Here is a 15152-nt window from a genome sequence, read left to right on the forward strand (position 1 = left end):
AATTAATGTGGTATAAATTATAATTATATATTACAAAGCTCAATTGTTACTTATATACTAAGTATAGTTATTTCAGTGTATGCTAGCTTAATCTCTAAGCGAGAAATGCATATACAGACTGACTTTAATTTAAGTGTTATCATGTAATAGGATTTGTATTTTTAATAAATATACTTCTTGAAGTATTCTTTCTGAAATTAAGACCCACAGCTTTTACTAATTTATTCATAATTATGTAATTTGATGTGCTTTACAAACTTTTATTGGTTGGCTTTATATAATCGAGATAATAAGAAAAAAGAAAATCAAGTTTACCGATAAAAATATATATATATATAACATCATAATTATCATAGTAATTGTAATAATCATTTAAATATGTATTTATTATCGATTTATTTAAAGCAATTTCTATTTTTAAGGTGGAGTAATAAAACAACAGACACTTTTACTATTTTTATGTATTTTAATTATTTACATATTTATTATATACAACATTATTAAATAATTTCCTTCGCAGACGCGCTGCCGCGCACTCTCTTGAGCACAAGTTACATTCGTTTACTTACCGTTTCATGTAGGTATCATTATAATAACTAATTAGTATGATATATACGTTCATATATTTCTAGTTATGTCAATATTTAATGGTACTATATTTATTGTGTTACTCAGAAGGGAGCCTCTATACTTTGACGGCATTACCGCGGTAAGATCATGCTCAAAAATGATAAATTAATTCTGTCAATGTAATACTATTTAAGGTGTGTCAACAACATAACTTCATCATTCGATGTGTAGTGAATGTCCCTGTATTAAATCTTTAGCAAAACTTACCTTTAAATCTCTCAGTAAATCACTATTTGTACATATTTGTGACTTATTTATATGAATATGTTTCATAGGTACCTACTTTACATTTTTTTGTTTTAATCTACTAAAAGGTATGTATGAATTAAACCATAGATCAAAATGCTTTGATTGCTTAAGTAACGATGTCAAACTAATAATTGATTTGTCAAAATAATCTAGTATAGAGCCTGAATAGAATAGATTGAATTGTAGAGGCCACTTTCTGAAAAGTAAGCTAATCTAGACGAGAATATTTCAGCCGATAGTTGTACCGAAATACAAGGTCAACAACCTTTAAACTAGAATGTACTGATAAATGTAATATTATAAATAAGAGCGGGAATGATACAAAGTATGACGGGCATGATGCTACGTTACTTAAGATTAAGTATATTTATGAAGTATAAGAAAAATGTCCTTGTGAAGAAAAAACAAATTGTTAATCTATGTTACCTATGGATGATGAACATGATATACTGTTAATGAATACATGAATATATTACTTACTTATGCCGTTGATAAAATACTTATCTGAAATTGCTTTTTAAATGAGTTTACAATGAAACGATTATCCGCTTAGTATAATCCAGTAAATTGATATATGGTTAACATCAAAATAAAGCTAACAGAATCCACTACATGAATTCCAAATTGTGATGTCTAGTAAAAATCTGTGGTGTGCCAGCACAGCCCCATGAACCACCCCATTTTAGTTGCACGCAAATGATTTTCCGAAACATTCATTAATAAACTGGGTACCGTAGCAGCATGCATGCGTCCAAATAAATTCCCCGCCAAATGGAAAATCAAACAAACAAAAGAAACGGTGGATCAAAATGAAATTTAACTGGAAAGAAAATATAGAGGAATACAGGTAACGTAAATAAAGTCACGATAAGATTACCTCTTAAGGTGCTACAATCTCGAATGCAGTATTCAAATAATTTTCATTGAATACTTTTATTTTTATTATTATATTGTCTTCCTTTTAAAGATCCGATTGAATCAAACTTAACTAGACACTTAGACCCTAACAAAAGCTAAAGGCTAGGAGAAATAACCCATAAAATCAACATCAATAAGAATAGAATCAGTGCATGTAACCGCAGGTCTTAGTAACAACTGGGAAAAACGACTCAACAACACTTTAAATTATAAATTTGTTAATTATAAATATATAACTATAAATCGAATGTCTTTCGTAAAGTCGTTAATCGCATATGAAATGACCATTCAACGTGGAGCAGACTGCACAGCAATAATCCAAATAATTGCCACAGAATTAACTTATTACAGTCTTAACGAAGATAATATTAAAATCCAAAATGCCATAAAGTTAAAACAAATGTCATCGACCAATCGATCGCCGACATTATTTGTAGAAAAATGTCATAATGGTAGTTTTAAGTTGCATTCTATTAATTTTCCTAATTAACGTTAAATTCAGAGAATTTCTAAGAGACATTAAAAAGGAAGGTAAACATATTGTTTTCTAAAATTTATAATTTAATCATATTTCGCTGACACTACCTCCAATAATTAAAGATAAAACCACGCAACAAAAAACAGTTTAACAAAACAAAAGTAAGCGTCAGCAAAATTGCAGCGGAATATGATTAATTTGGTTATGTCTAAAGTCTCTATCAAAGTTAAAGTTTGATCCCAAAGATGTGTTGTCTGATACAGTGATCCATTAGACGAACCTTGAGGTATGGTAAACGTTAAAATGGATCAGTTTAGACGAGATGTCGAAGTCCAAATTGTGGCTGTGTAGCCAAAAGTCATAATCTAAGTAAGACGATTTAAAGTCCATTAAGAAATTTATTTCACGCTTGTTTTGGATGTTGCGCGGGTGTAGGAGGAGATGGCTTGAAGCACTGAAGCAGGAATGCCGTGTACATCACGAACGCTATCGATAGAGCTATTAACGCGTACATAAAGATGTTCAGCTCTGGCTGCCGGAATCGGTTCTTTCGAAGCCACTCCAAAACCTCTTCTTCATTCATAATATCACCTGTAAAAAATATTGATTTGAGTATTTTTTCTTATTTTTATTAGCTTTTAAGTACCTATTTGTGTATTTAAATGTTTTTTCACCTCTATATATACTCGGGAAACGTTTCCTAAAGTATACGATGGCTGGCAATCTTGTGACACCCCATTTCCGTGCATATCGAGGATCAAACATTTTGACAAATGTAATATCCAAGTTGTCAGTTTCACTGTCAATATTCTCCAATTTGTCCAAAACTTGCCGACTTTCTGCTGATTTTTCATCTACAAGTGGGATAAATTAATTTAATTTAAATGTCATAGGGCTTGCTGAAATAAATATATCAATACAATTGAGAAATGAAATTACTAAGTTACACTTACAGAAATACACAGCTAGAAATTCGTTCTCCTCTAGTAATTTGTCCAACATTTTTCTGTTGACTTCTTCAATTTCGTTTTTAATTTCAAAAACATCCTGAGATGTCAACCACTGAAGGACTCTGTCAACTTGGTGCAGATCTCCATCGTACAACATTGGCGTCTTCTTTCGGAAATATACCAGTGAAGGTATGTTAACAACGTTATAAGCAGCTGCAGCTTCAGGGCTGGCAATCTTGACAAAATCAATACCAAATTGATCAACTTCGCCGTCTATTTGTTCTAGCTCTTCTAGAATATCTTGACATTCAGCGCAATCTTCGTCGTCATCTGCAACGACACAATTATTTTATATTATTTTTATTATTCAATTTCTATAATCTTACTTTTATTTATATGCGTAATTTACTTACAGAAAAATACCGCTAGTAAATGCGATTCAACCAACAGCCTCTCGAGCATTCTTTCGTTTACAGATTCAATTTCATCAGCTAGCTCTCGGTTATCGTCATCTATAAGCCATTCTAGAATTGAGTCTTCATTCTGCAAGTCGCCTTCAAATAGCAGCGGATTACCGTTTCTGTAAAAAACGTTTTAGTAAGATTTAAAATATCAAACATATTGAGGTAATTTGCTTGTTACAGGGTACTTAATATAATTTTATTCCCCTTACCTGAAATATACCATAGCAGGGAAGGTCTTGATAGAATATCGCTTGGCCAGTTGAGGATCTTGAATCTTTACCATATGAATACCATACACATCACACTCGTCGTCAATCTTCTCCAGTTCTTCAAGGATGTGGTCACAAATGTGACAATTCAGTTTGTCTAAAACAAAGTAGACATTATTTTTTGTTTCTTCATAATTACTCCGTTTGAGGATATGTTTTAAATACTTACAAAAGTAAACTGCCAAGTATTGTGTTTCTTCTACCATTTTTTCCAGCATAACTCGTGTGATAAGTTCAATGCGATCTTCTGTCTTTTGTGTAATCAGCCATTGAAGTACTTCTTCTTCCTCAGCTAAAGAACCTTCATAAACGTTAGGAATATTATTTTCGAAGTAAACCATTACTGGAAAATCTGTCACACCGTATGATTCCGCTATTGAGTAATCTTGCGTCTTGACGAATTTAATTTCATGTCTATCGCAGTCATCGTCAATATTTTCCAATTCTTCTAAAATACCAGCGCACTGTTCACAATCGAGCGAATCTAGAAATTTAAAATATTGTAAGTATTGATACATATTACGTATTAACATTTATGGGCGCTAATTGCAACCAATGCAATCTATTCTAATAGGAATGTTGTTCTAACTAGAGGATATATTATCTCATTCAACGATTACCACACTAATCACACTATATGATGCACCATTCCAACCTACAATTCAAGGGGAAAAGTGGACAACACAATTCAGGGTATGGAAACTGGTAAATCATATAACTCTAAAAGTCATATTATCGTAACTACATAATAAAAATATAAGTTTGAGGTATATAATGTGCAGTGAATATTGATATCTTCGGAACATGCTACATGCAACATTCGAATTAAAATTGTATAAACATAGGGTAAATGTTTCCAAAGGCCAGACTTATATCGCTTAAGGGATAGGAGTACCCTCTTGCTCCTGCCCCTCTTCATCCTCATGGTCTCTGTCGCGTTTTTTTGGCTTTTTTGCCGTTCTTGCATTACACAATTCACATAACGTTTTGTTCCCTAATAAAGAGCAATAGCAATTTATTAACTTGTTAAATTAAACCATACAATGTTTACTGAGTTATGAAAAGTAAAAGTCACTGATCCTAGAATCACAAGTAAAATTGTCATAATATGTGTATTGTCAATGTGTATGTTAAGAATGTAAGTGTATTAATTGTGCGTGTTTGCTTCTGGTGTTTTAAATGCAATACTTAAATACTCACAGAAATAAACGGCTACCGATCCTGATTCCTGTATTAAATCGATTAAATCTTGTCCTTCCAAGGCTTCTATGACATCACCAGCTGGATTTTTTTGAGTAAGAAGCCAACTAAGCAGCTGCTGTTCGTCATATAAATCACCTGGAATGAGTTAACCCAAATAAATTATAAATGATTTTTCATTTTTATATCATTTTTCATTAATCTTAGAATCAACAATCTGAACATTACCTGCGTAGATGACAGGGTCTTTTGATCCCAATTTGAAAAACAAAACAGCAGGAAGTGCGAATACTCCGAACTCCTTGGCCATCTGCCTGTCATCAATCTTCACGAAATTGATGCCCGCGCCATCAGCATCATCATCAATATGTTCTATCTCAGCCAGAACTCTGGGGCACTGTTTGCAGTCATTACTGTCTAAAACATGTAATATGTGCAATACATACAAATTTTCTAAATTTAACATTTATCTTTATCTTATTGATAATATAAGGCCACAAAGGATACTTTAGATTAGTACTCACAAAAGAATACAGCCACGTAATCGGATGTTTGCCGAATCTTCTGGAACATCTTCTTATTGACTTTTTCAATGTGATCCGTCAACTCCATATTCTCTGGATTGGTCAACCAATCCAATATCTCTTCCTCGTCATCCATGTCGCCATCGTAGTTAATATTTTTTGTCTTTCTAAAGTATGTTATGCCTGGAGGATTGCGGAATCCATACTTTTTCGCCATCAAACGATCGCTGCACTTTACTATCTTAATTCCGTATTCAGCTGCTTCATCATCAATCAGTTCCACGTGTCTAAGAATCCTAGGACTTCCAGGATCTTCTTCTTTGTCTGCAACATGAAAGTCAATAAGTACGTGTCTTACATTCCTTGTATTTTTAGACCGCTTATTTAAATTAATTACGGTTTAAATTTAATCTTATAAAATTATTACTTACAAAAAACGACAGCTAGAAATTCCTTGGTTTCGATATATTTGAACAATTTTTCTCTATCTATCTCTTCAATACTTTCATCTTCTTTTTGTTTAACCATCCAGTCGAGAACCTCCGATTCATCCAACAGATTCCCTAAAACGTTTGCACAGTTACTTCAATACTGAAAAGTCCTACAAGCAATATAATATCGAATAAAGAAACCACATCCATTTATTTTTTAGGAACTCACCGGTTAACATCCAATAATTGGCATGCGCGGACTACTACGGCAATACCATGCTGACATCATTCGTGTGTGAAATGAGTAATGAATAGATAAATATAATAGAAAATGTATTTATTTAACAAAAAAGTATCAGCGCCGACTCAACAAATTCAACGTAACGAATAAATAACTAAACATCCATGCTAATTTACGGCCAAACAATACAACCTATCGACATTGTAAATCACAACGCCAGCACTTTAAGATCATGTACTAGAAGGTAATAAGGCAACTGCAGCCTCAACCACGAAAGACTTATTCGTACAAATAAACCTTTCGGGGCATACTTTGCAACAGTCAAAGACACATAGTATACTTTGATATAAAATAATAGTTAAGATAAAGTTAATGAGAAAAATATATAACCTAAATCTGGCATTGCGTTTGCATCATATAATATTAGTGTTGATAGTATTATAAAACAATTAAAACTATATAGCTTTAAACTAGAAAATAACTGTTTACCAAATGTATTACAAAATAATGAGATTTCATGAAGACTAGAAAACTATATGAACATGAAATCCTTACAACAATAAGTCTTTCAAGATGGCACGGCAAAATACGTACAAATAAAAAATGCCTTTGTATAGGTGTTACCTCTCACATTAATTTCTAAATATTGGAATCAATTTATAATCAAAAGAACGATTTGTACACCTTCTTACAACGTCACTAACATCCCAATATTTAGTCTCCACAGTTCTCTAATTAACATTAGTTGTATAAAAAGTACAATATTTGAAAGTTATAGCTTTATGAGGGCTTCATTCGCCTTACCAAAATATTATAGCAGTTTTTGATGAATAAGTAATGAAGCTATTGTTTCGATGTAAATACATACAGTCGATGTGCTATATAAATATACAACAAACCCCGATTAGTGCTTGCAGGGACCAAGGGACACGAGGTTATTGAAAGCTGGTTAACAACAATGCATCGTTAGGCGAGTCATTTGCTAAGGTAGAAAAGTTTGGAATATGGAAGTGATAACGATCGTGTGCCCTTGATGCCTGCGCGCGCTCCTAACGTCTCATATCACTGCCAATAGCTCTAACAATAACATTTACCACCACCAAATATTGTCAGAGCCGAATAAACCTTTTTTTCCCTTGGACGGTTTGTCTGGTTTGGCGAGCGCCTTGTTCTTTCCCTTGACTGGCTTCTCCGGTACTGCGGGCTTCTTGTCGAGTTTCTTAGCCGGGACCTTGGTGGGCGTCGCCTTGGCTACTTTTGTGGGACTCTGAACTTTAGTGGGACAGCACTGGTAGGGTTCGTAAGTCATTTTTGGGACGGCCGGTTTCGCCCCCAATCCAATGTAGAAACAGCGATCGCCTGCAGTCAGTAAAAATTTTTTGGTTTATAACCCGCACAAATTGCAATCATAATAAAGTTAACTGCGTTAATATACTGTGCATATTTATAAATTTTAGCGCTCACTTTGTTATGCGCTCTATTAATTCTAAATGTAATGTTAGTAATTAAGAACTGGAAAACGTTTAAATTGATATAAGCGTTCGCGAATGACTGCAGGCAACAGCTGGTGATATGGGAACCATGCGGGTTCCTGAACTCGACCATGCAGATGTATGGCGGGGGTGTCCGTGCCTCCGTGCAGGTTCACTTATCGGGGGCCAACGCTACTATTTTACCTGTAAACATTTTCTTTATCCTACTGAAAATACTATCTTCATCATCATCATCATCATCATCATCATCATCGTCGTCGTCGTTATCGTCGTCGTTTTCGTCATCGTCACTATCAGCATCCACACCGTTGCGACGGGCGTATTTACTTAATTTTCTATTGGACCCTTTATTTTTGTTACTTGTGCTTTCTTCATCATCATCATCGTCATCGCCATTATCATCATCATCATCATCATCATCGTCATCATCATCATCGTCATCATCGTCATCATCTTCGTCGTCGTCATCGTCCTCGTCACTGTCATCGTCGTCGTCATTTTCATCATCGTCATCATCATCATCCCCATCCAAATCTTTATTGCGGACGTTACCTGGGTAACGAATCCTTAATTTTCCGACGGTTTTCCAAACTCCCTCTTTATTTGGATTTTGATAATTAACTATTCTTTTTATTTTATCTTCAATATCGTCATCGTCATCATCGTCATCTTCATCGTCGTCATCGTCATCATCGTCGTCGTCGTCATCATCGTCGTCATCGTCATTGTCATTGTCATCGTCATCGTCATCATTGTCATCGTCATCGTCGTCTTCATCTTCGTCATCATCGTCATTGTCATCATCATCGTTGTCTTTATCATCATCATCATCATCAATATCGGCGATTTTTGTTTTACTATGAAGAATCTCTTGCCGCTTAGTTTTAGATTCCACGGTTCCTGTAAATTTAACTTTTGAAGATCCCATAGTCTTCCCTTCTTTGGATTTTAGGGATTTCATAGATCTCTCAGTGTCAGTATCTATGCTGATTTTCGGTCGTGAAAACCCCGATTTATTATCAACATCTGCATGGGCCCTCGTTTTAACATTAACTTTATTTTTTTGTCGGTGGCTATCTTCACCTGCAGGCATTAGTAACTGTCATGCAAAATGACATAGCTCAAACATCCAGCATTTAAGGCGTAGAGTAATAACATTTTTATTGTGTAGAGATATCAAGAATGATGTCATGCACGTAATGTTTTGTAATTCATTATTCATAATAAACCAACAAATTCTTAGAGACCTTAAACAGATATTATAGTATAGAGTTTGTAAATGGATGTGGATTCTTACTTTTTTGATCTACAAGCCACTGGAGAACCTTATTTTCGTTCTTTAAGTCACCTATAAACAGGTAAAAGTTTTATAAGTACACACTATGTTTTATTTAGATATGTGAGGATAGTAGTAGAAACCAAACGTATTTGGACCAATAAATTTATATTTAATTGCTTACTGGATCAAGAAACTTTATTGTCCAAATATGTTTATTCTTGATATTTTTGATATCAAAATTTGCAATGCTGATCTATTGATCGATTTTATTCGAAATATTTGGCCTTTTCCATCAATTTTGTCGAATATATAGGTATTAATTTAAAGTATAGTAAGATCAAACAAGTCAATGATCACTTACCATCGTACATAATAGGTACACCAGTTTCATAATAAACCAAAGCTGGGAAGCTAAAAATACCAATATCAGATGCCAGTTTGGAGTCTTTCGATTTAACAAACTGGATTCCGTGTTTGTCTGTGTCATCGTCAATGGTTTCCAGCTCCTCAAGGATATCGTCACAGGTATCACAATCTTCACTATCTATAAATGTAACATATGTTAATGTTAAAAAAGTTTGTTTTCTTGCCATTCTTGCTTGAAATATTATTGCGGACTCTGACAGTTATATCCTACACAAAAATAGGATTATATTCCTTGCAGCCGATTTTGAATGCGATCTGTGCCACATGAACATAACGCTACTATAACAGCTAGTAAACAATAGAGTGAATGTTATTTTTACAAGATCTATAATGTAACTGGGATTATTTCTAGTAACTTTTTACGAAATCAATTATTGTTTTTATATTTGACAATAGTTATGTAGTTACATTTCACCAAATAAATTAAGCATTTTATGTTATCACTTACAGAAAAAGACAGCTAAGTGTTCTACGTCATCAATAAGGTCCTTAAGAGTTTTCCTATCAACGTTCTCAATTACATCTGGCTGGCTATCATGGAGTTCTAAAACCCATTTCAAGATTGCTTCTTCATGCATCAGGTCACCCTCATAGATAGTTCGGAATTTATGTCTGTAGAAGGCAAGAGCCGGCAAGTCCGGCAAGTCATATTCCTTATCAACGCCCTCATCTGATGTTTTAACGAAATCGATATCCTTCTCTTCACACTCGTCATCAATGTTTTCCAGTTCGCTCAGAATCTTTTGAGACTTCTTGTCATTTTCTTTATCTGAAATAATAAGAAACATTAATACTTACAGTACTATTAAAAAAACCTACTAAATAATAATAAATTACTCACAGAAGAATACAACGACGTGATCGTTTTCTTCGAGTATTTTCTCCAACATTCTAGAGTTCACTTCCTCGATTTTTCCAGGAATTTCAAGTGTGTCTTCATCGGTGAGCCAGGCCAGAACCTCATCTTCATCCTCGATGTCTCCTAAAAATGTTTTTATACAGTAACAACAACACATCTATCTTTATTTAATATTGGTATGCGTTTATTTTATTAAATTATGTCCGTAAGTAATAAAGACACCACATGGTCGGTGGTCGAACTAATCTATGGTTCCTAAATACTCGTAGCACGGGGGTACGTTCGGTTTGAGCTCCAGCAGACTAAATATTAATTATAGAGTTTTGTTGTAAGTCTGGTTGTTGTATTTATTACGAGCATTTTTTTCTCTATGTAGTTAAATACTTTTGACAAAGTAATATAATGATTACTAACGATGGTACGTCTTTATAGAGTGTGCGCTATGCGTTTCTACCGGCTTTTATTGTTTACGTTTTGGACATGGTGTGATATTATTAAACTATTATTTTTAACATTGAACATAGATAAATTAGTGATGTCTGACCAAATTAGTACTTACCCTTATAAATAAGTGGTTCCTTGTTCCTGAAGAAGACGAGCGTCGGGAAAGTCTTGATACCGTACTTTTTAGCGAGGGACATATCTTCAGTTGTAACGAAGATAATACCAGTTTCGTCCAATTCGTCGTCAATATTCTCCAATTCATCCAAGATGTTGTCACATTCGTCACCTTCCTCACAGTTTCCACCTGTAAGATGATTTGGTATGTATAATTAATAAAACATAAATAATCTCCTTTTATGCAATTAACAACACTTTTTTGTATGAAATATCATTTCGATTAACATGTGCAAAATACCTGCATTTTATGCTTAAGACTAAAACAATAATATTTTTGTAATAGTAATACAAAAATACCTTTACATAATATACTGACAGTGTAAACGCAGCTTGTACAATTTACTGCTCAAAGTATTTTAGAAGTACATGTGCTATTAATTACATTTAATTTAAATATATACAAAAAAGGTAACTTACTGAAATAAACAACAACATATTCATGCTCCTCGATTAAGTCAGACAAAATTTCATCAGTTACTTCTTCGATAGTTGCACTGTTCTTTTGTTCGATAAGCCATTCCAATACTTCGTCTTCATTCATTAGGTCACCCTCATAAATAGCAGGGATGTTCTCCTCGAAGTACACCAAGCTAGGCAGATGATCAATGCCGTATTCCTTAGCTTCAGCATCATTGTCTATTCTGACAATTACGATTCCTTCCTTTTCAAGTTCATCATCTATGTTCTCCAGTTCATTGAGGATTCTTATGTCTTGTTTGTCATCTTTATCGTCTGAAAAACCAAACATATAAAATTTCTTATTTATGTTACTTTTAAAACTAACATTTACCTGTAACAGAATCAATGGTTACTTACAGAAAATGACGGCTAAATAAGGAGTATTTGAAATAAGTTTGTCCATCATTTCATCGGTAACCTCTGGAATTTCACTGTGTCGTTTTTGATGTAAAAGCCAGCCCAATAGTTCATCTTCTTTCATCAAATCACCCTCATATATGTGGGGGATACCCTTTTCAAAGAATACCATCGTTGGCACGGATTCAATACCATACTCCTTCGCTTCTTTGTCGTCATCGATCTTCACAAACGCAATGTCATTTTGGTCACATTCATCATCAATGTTCTCCAATTCCGCTAAGATCTTCTGACTCTTTTTCTGATCCTTATCATCTGGAATTTATTTGAAAACTGTATGTTATTTTTTTTGTCAGTTCTTTATGTATGACGAGATTATGAATAAAAATAATGTTTGACGTTATTTTAGATCGGTGTGGTAATTTAAAAACCTGGCATTGTTTCAAATACTTCAGCCAATGTTAAGTGTACGTAAAATAAAGTATGAAATAATACTTACAGAACAAAACAGCGACGTACGGCATTTTCTCGATAATTAAATCGAGCATTTCATCTGTGATGTCTTCAATTTCGTCACTTTCAGTTTGGTGTCTAAGCCATGCCAAAACTTTTTCTTCTTCTTCTAAATTGCCTTCGTAGTAAGTTGGAATACCCTTTTCGAAGTACAATAGGGTTGGAACTTTTTCAATGCCATATTCTTTCGCTTCCTCATCATTATCAATTTTCACAAACGCAATACCCAGTTGATCACACTCATCATCAATATTTTCCAATTCATTCAATACTTTCTGTGATTTACGGTCGTTATTATCATCTGAAAATATTTGTTATATTTAGTACATTATCATTTTTATAGAAATATAAGTAGTATGAAATAATATAAAATACTCACAGAATAACACGGCGACTGTTTTGCCATCCTTAATCAATTTATCCAGCATTTCATCGGTAACATCTTCAATCTCATCTTTTTCCAGTTGATCTACCAGCCACTCTAAAATCTCTTCTTCGTTTTCGAGGTCACCTATTTGAGAAGAAGCACTTACAATATAAAATCCAGTAATAAAAACGTAACGTTGCATAAACGAATCTTTTATAAAGCATGCATTAAACATCTATGTTTAATGTTTGGGTTTAAAATGTAAGCTTACCGTCGTAAACATTGGGGATCTGCTTTTCGAAGTAAACTATGGATGGTACATCGTCAATGCCAAATTCTTTTGCTGCTTTCTTATCGTCGATTTTGACGAATTGTATGCCGTGGCGGTCACAATCATCGTCTATCTTCTCAAGCTCTCCGAGAACTGTCATAGATTCATCGTCGCCGTGATCGTCTACAATGTTAATATAAAAATTTCCAGTTGTTTCTTATCATAAGATTTTTAAATGTATCTTATACGACTTCATTATTATCTCCTAAAAGTACTGAATTCTTAGATTTACTCACAAAATACTACAACAAGGTTGTCCACATTTCCAATGAGAGTGTTCAGTGTCTTGGCTGTGACGTCCTCGATGACATCTTCCTCATCCCCAGTCGATTTATTCGCAATGAGCCACTCCAGCACGTCCTCTTCTCTGCTCAGTTCACCTTGAAATTAACATTGAACTATATTTAACACTCATACTTTTATGATCACAAAGGTTTAATTTTATCTCATAAACGACGATACGACATTCAGAAAACTTTAAAAGCTTTTAAGATCAAACACCGTTACGAATAACATCGTCTGTCAGTACGTAATACATGAAACAAATTCAAGACTGTTTTCTAGGTTAGCAAATATTTGCCTTTGTATACTCTAGGCTATTTAGTAAACATTCAAAACACTTTATAAACGTACATCCATGTGATGATAGTAAATGTAAATGATTGGATTTCTGTTTTATTTTAAGTGTCTATAAGCTAGTATCTTGATTTTAAACTTATACATTTATACTTAGGTAAATAAACGCAAATATTTCTCTTAACTTGACGTAACACAGCATCCGGAGCATTATTTAATATCGCAATACAAACGTAAGTAAAAACTGAGTCACAAACCTTCATAGATAATAGGTATTTGATGCCTGTAGTACACCAGTCTTGGCAGCTCGCCAAGACTGTACTCTTCGGCTAGTTCCTCGTCATGGATCTTAACAAAGCCTATTCCAAGTTGATCCGCTTCATCGTCGATGTTTTCCAGCTCTTGTAGGGCTTTGGCACATTTCTTGCACTCAGGCTTATCTGAAAAACATAATTTATCTTCCTTAGACAGCTATTACACACGAAAGCCATGTTCTAAGACATGCCTCGTCAGGATTCGAAGCAGTGCAGTTAAGCGCAATGCTCAGGTGAATTTGTTGTGTGTTAAGAGAAAATTAATAGTGTGCGCTATATTAAGCGTAGTGTCGTGCATTGGTGATGTCATTGAAATCGGGTCTACGGCTATGTATTGCAATTGTAACTAAGTCATAAAGCGGGATTTGTACTGAATAATCAATTTCTACATTTGGTCTAATAAAGAAAACATCAAATATTTAACTCTGACAGGGAACTATTGTCTTGTGACTCTAATATCTATGTGAGGTTTGGAGTGAAGTGTTCAAGTCTTAAAGTTCACTTCTGATATTTTAAGTTGTCAATAGGATAGTATAAACAACGTTTGACATGCTTGTTTCTCGTGACATCAGACGTCTTCCACCAGATAAGTAGGTCAAGGTCATCCAATTTTGAAGACCAATTAGTCGACGGTCATAATTTTCGTTGCTACGAAGACATGGGGTTTCTTAATAGATTTTAGAGTCGTTAAGAAGGGAACGTGTAACGCCGACGTCGTTCGTGACAAGTCGGTCCGTCAATCCGAGCTTGCTGGCGGGACGTAAATAGAACAGCCGAAATAGCTCGCCGCACGGCCCGATAATGCAAACGCGTTTTTGATTCTATCCTTCCCTTACTGACTGACCAGATATTAATTCCACCGGGCATACCATGTATGTGTATAAATAGATTGCAATAAATACAGAAGTTTATAAAGATAATGTACAAAGTGAATGAATGAAGGTAAGCGAGTGTGCTGTGCAATTTGTACGGCTTACAGTAATAATTGATAAGATTCATCGACTGGTTATCGATCCTTATTTTATCGTGTGTATCACGCTATGTGATGTTTTGTACCGGAGCCAAATATTTAATTGGCCGATGCATCAACTGATGCCCATTCGAACATCATGAACCGTCCATTCTTTTCCGATTTCCAATATTCCTCCACAATTACCCACCGTGGTCGCATAAGAAGCGGAAAGCACGTCCGAAACATAAAAT

General features: G+C 34.3%; 1 protein-coding gene across 5 annotated transcripts in view; it reads right to left on the reverse strand.

Moving 5' to 3' along the window:
* Positions 1-1353: 1353 nt before the first annotated feature.
* The window catches only part of hlk (hulk), a 30414-nt gene continuing 16615 nt past the window's right edge, over positions 1354-15152 (reverse strand). For 2 of the 5 annotated variants that reach the window (XM_073083262.1, XM_073083261.1), the window contains 22 exons: positions 13893-14075; positions 13296-13439; positions 13000-13182; positions 12741-12872; positions 12348-12662; positions 11849-12163; positions 11450-11764; positions 10971-11159; positions 10394-10534; positions 10001-10321; positions 9488-9670; positions 6114-6245; positions 5683-6006; positions 5387-5575; positions 5159-5296; positions 4854-4952; positions 4128-4442; positions 3899-4055; positions 3639-3805; positions 3229-3555; positions 2950-3129; positions 1354-2866 (listed from right to left, as the gene is read on the reverse strand). In XM_073083262.1, the coding sequence (XP_072939363.1) occupies positions 2679-2866; positions 2950-3129; positions 3229-3555; positions 3639-3805; positions 3899-4055; positions 4128-4442; positions 4854-4952; positions 5159-5296; positions 5387-5575; positions 5683-6006; positions 6114-6245; positions 9488-9670; positions 10001-10321; positions 10394-10534; positions 10971-11159; positions 11450-11764; positions 11849-12163; positions 12348-12662; positions 12741-12872; positions 13000-13182; positions 13296-13439; positions 13893-14075 (4637 nt within the window). In that variant the 3' untranslated portion in view covers positions 1354-2678. Of the gene's footprint in view, positions 2867-2949; positions 3130-3228; positions 3556-3638; positions 3806-3898; positions 4443-4853; positions 4953-5158; positions 5297-5386; positions 5576-5682; positions 6007-6113; positions 6246-6435; positions 7714-8030; positions 8931-9144; positions 9196-9487; positions 9671-10000; positions 10322-10393; positions 10535-10970; positions 11160-11449; positions 11765-11848; positions 12164-12347; positions 12663-12740; positions 12873-12999; positions 13183-13295; positions 13440-13892; positions 14076-15152 lie in introns of those variants that run through there. The other 3 variants (XM_073083264.1, XM_073083263.1, XM_073083265.1) reach the window with 3 other exon arrangements.

This window comes from Epargyreus clarus, unplaced genomic scaffold, assembly GCF_041222505.1.
Source record: "Epargyreus clarus isolate Ecla_fem2 unplaced genomic scaffold, WU_Ecla_fem_2.2 ptg000019l, whole genome shotgun sequence".
Taxonomy (NCBI): domain Eukaryota; kingdom Metazoa; phylum Arthropoda; class Insecta; order Lepidoptera; family Hesperiidae; genus Epargyreus; species Epargyreus clarus.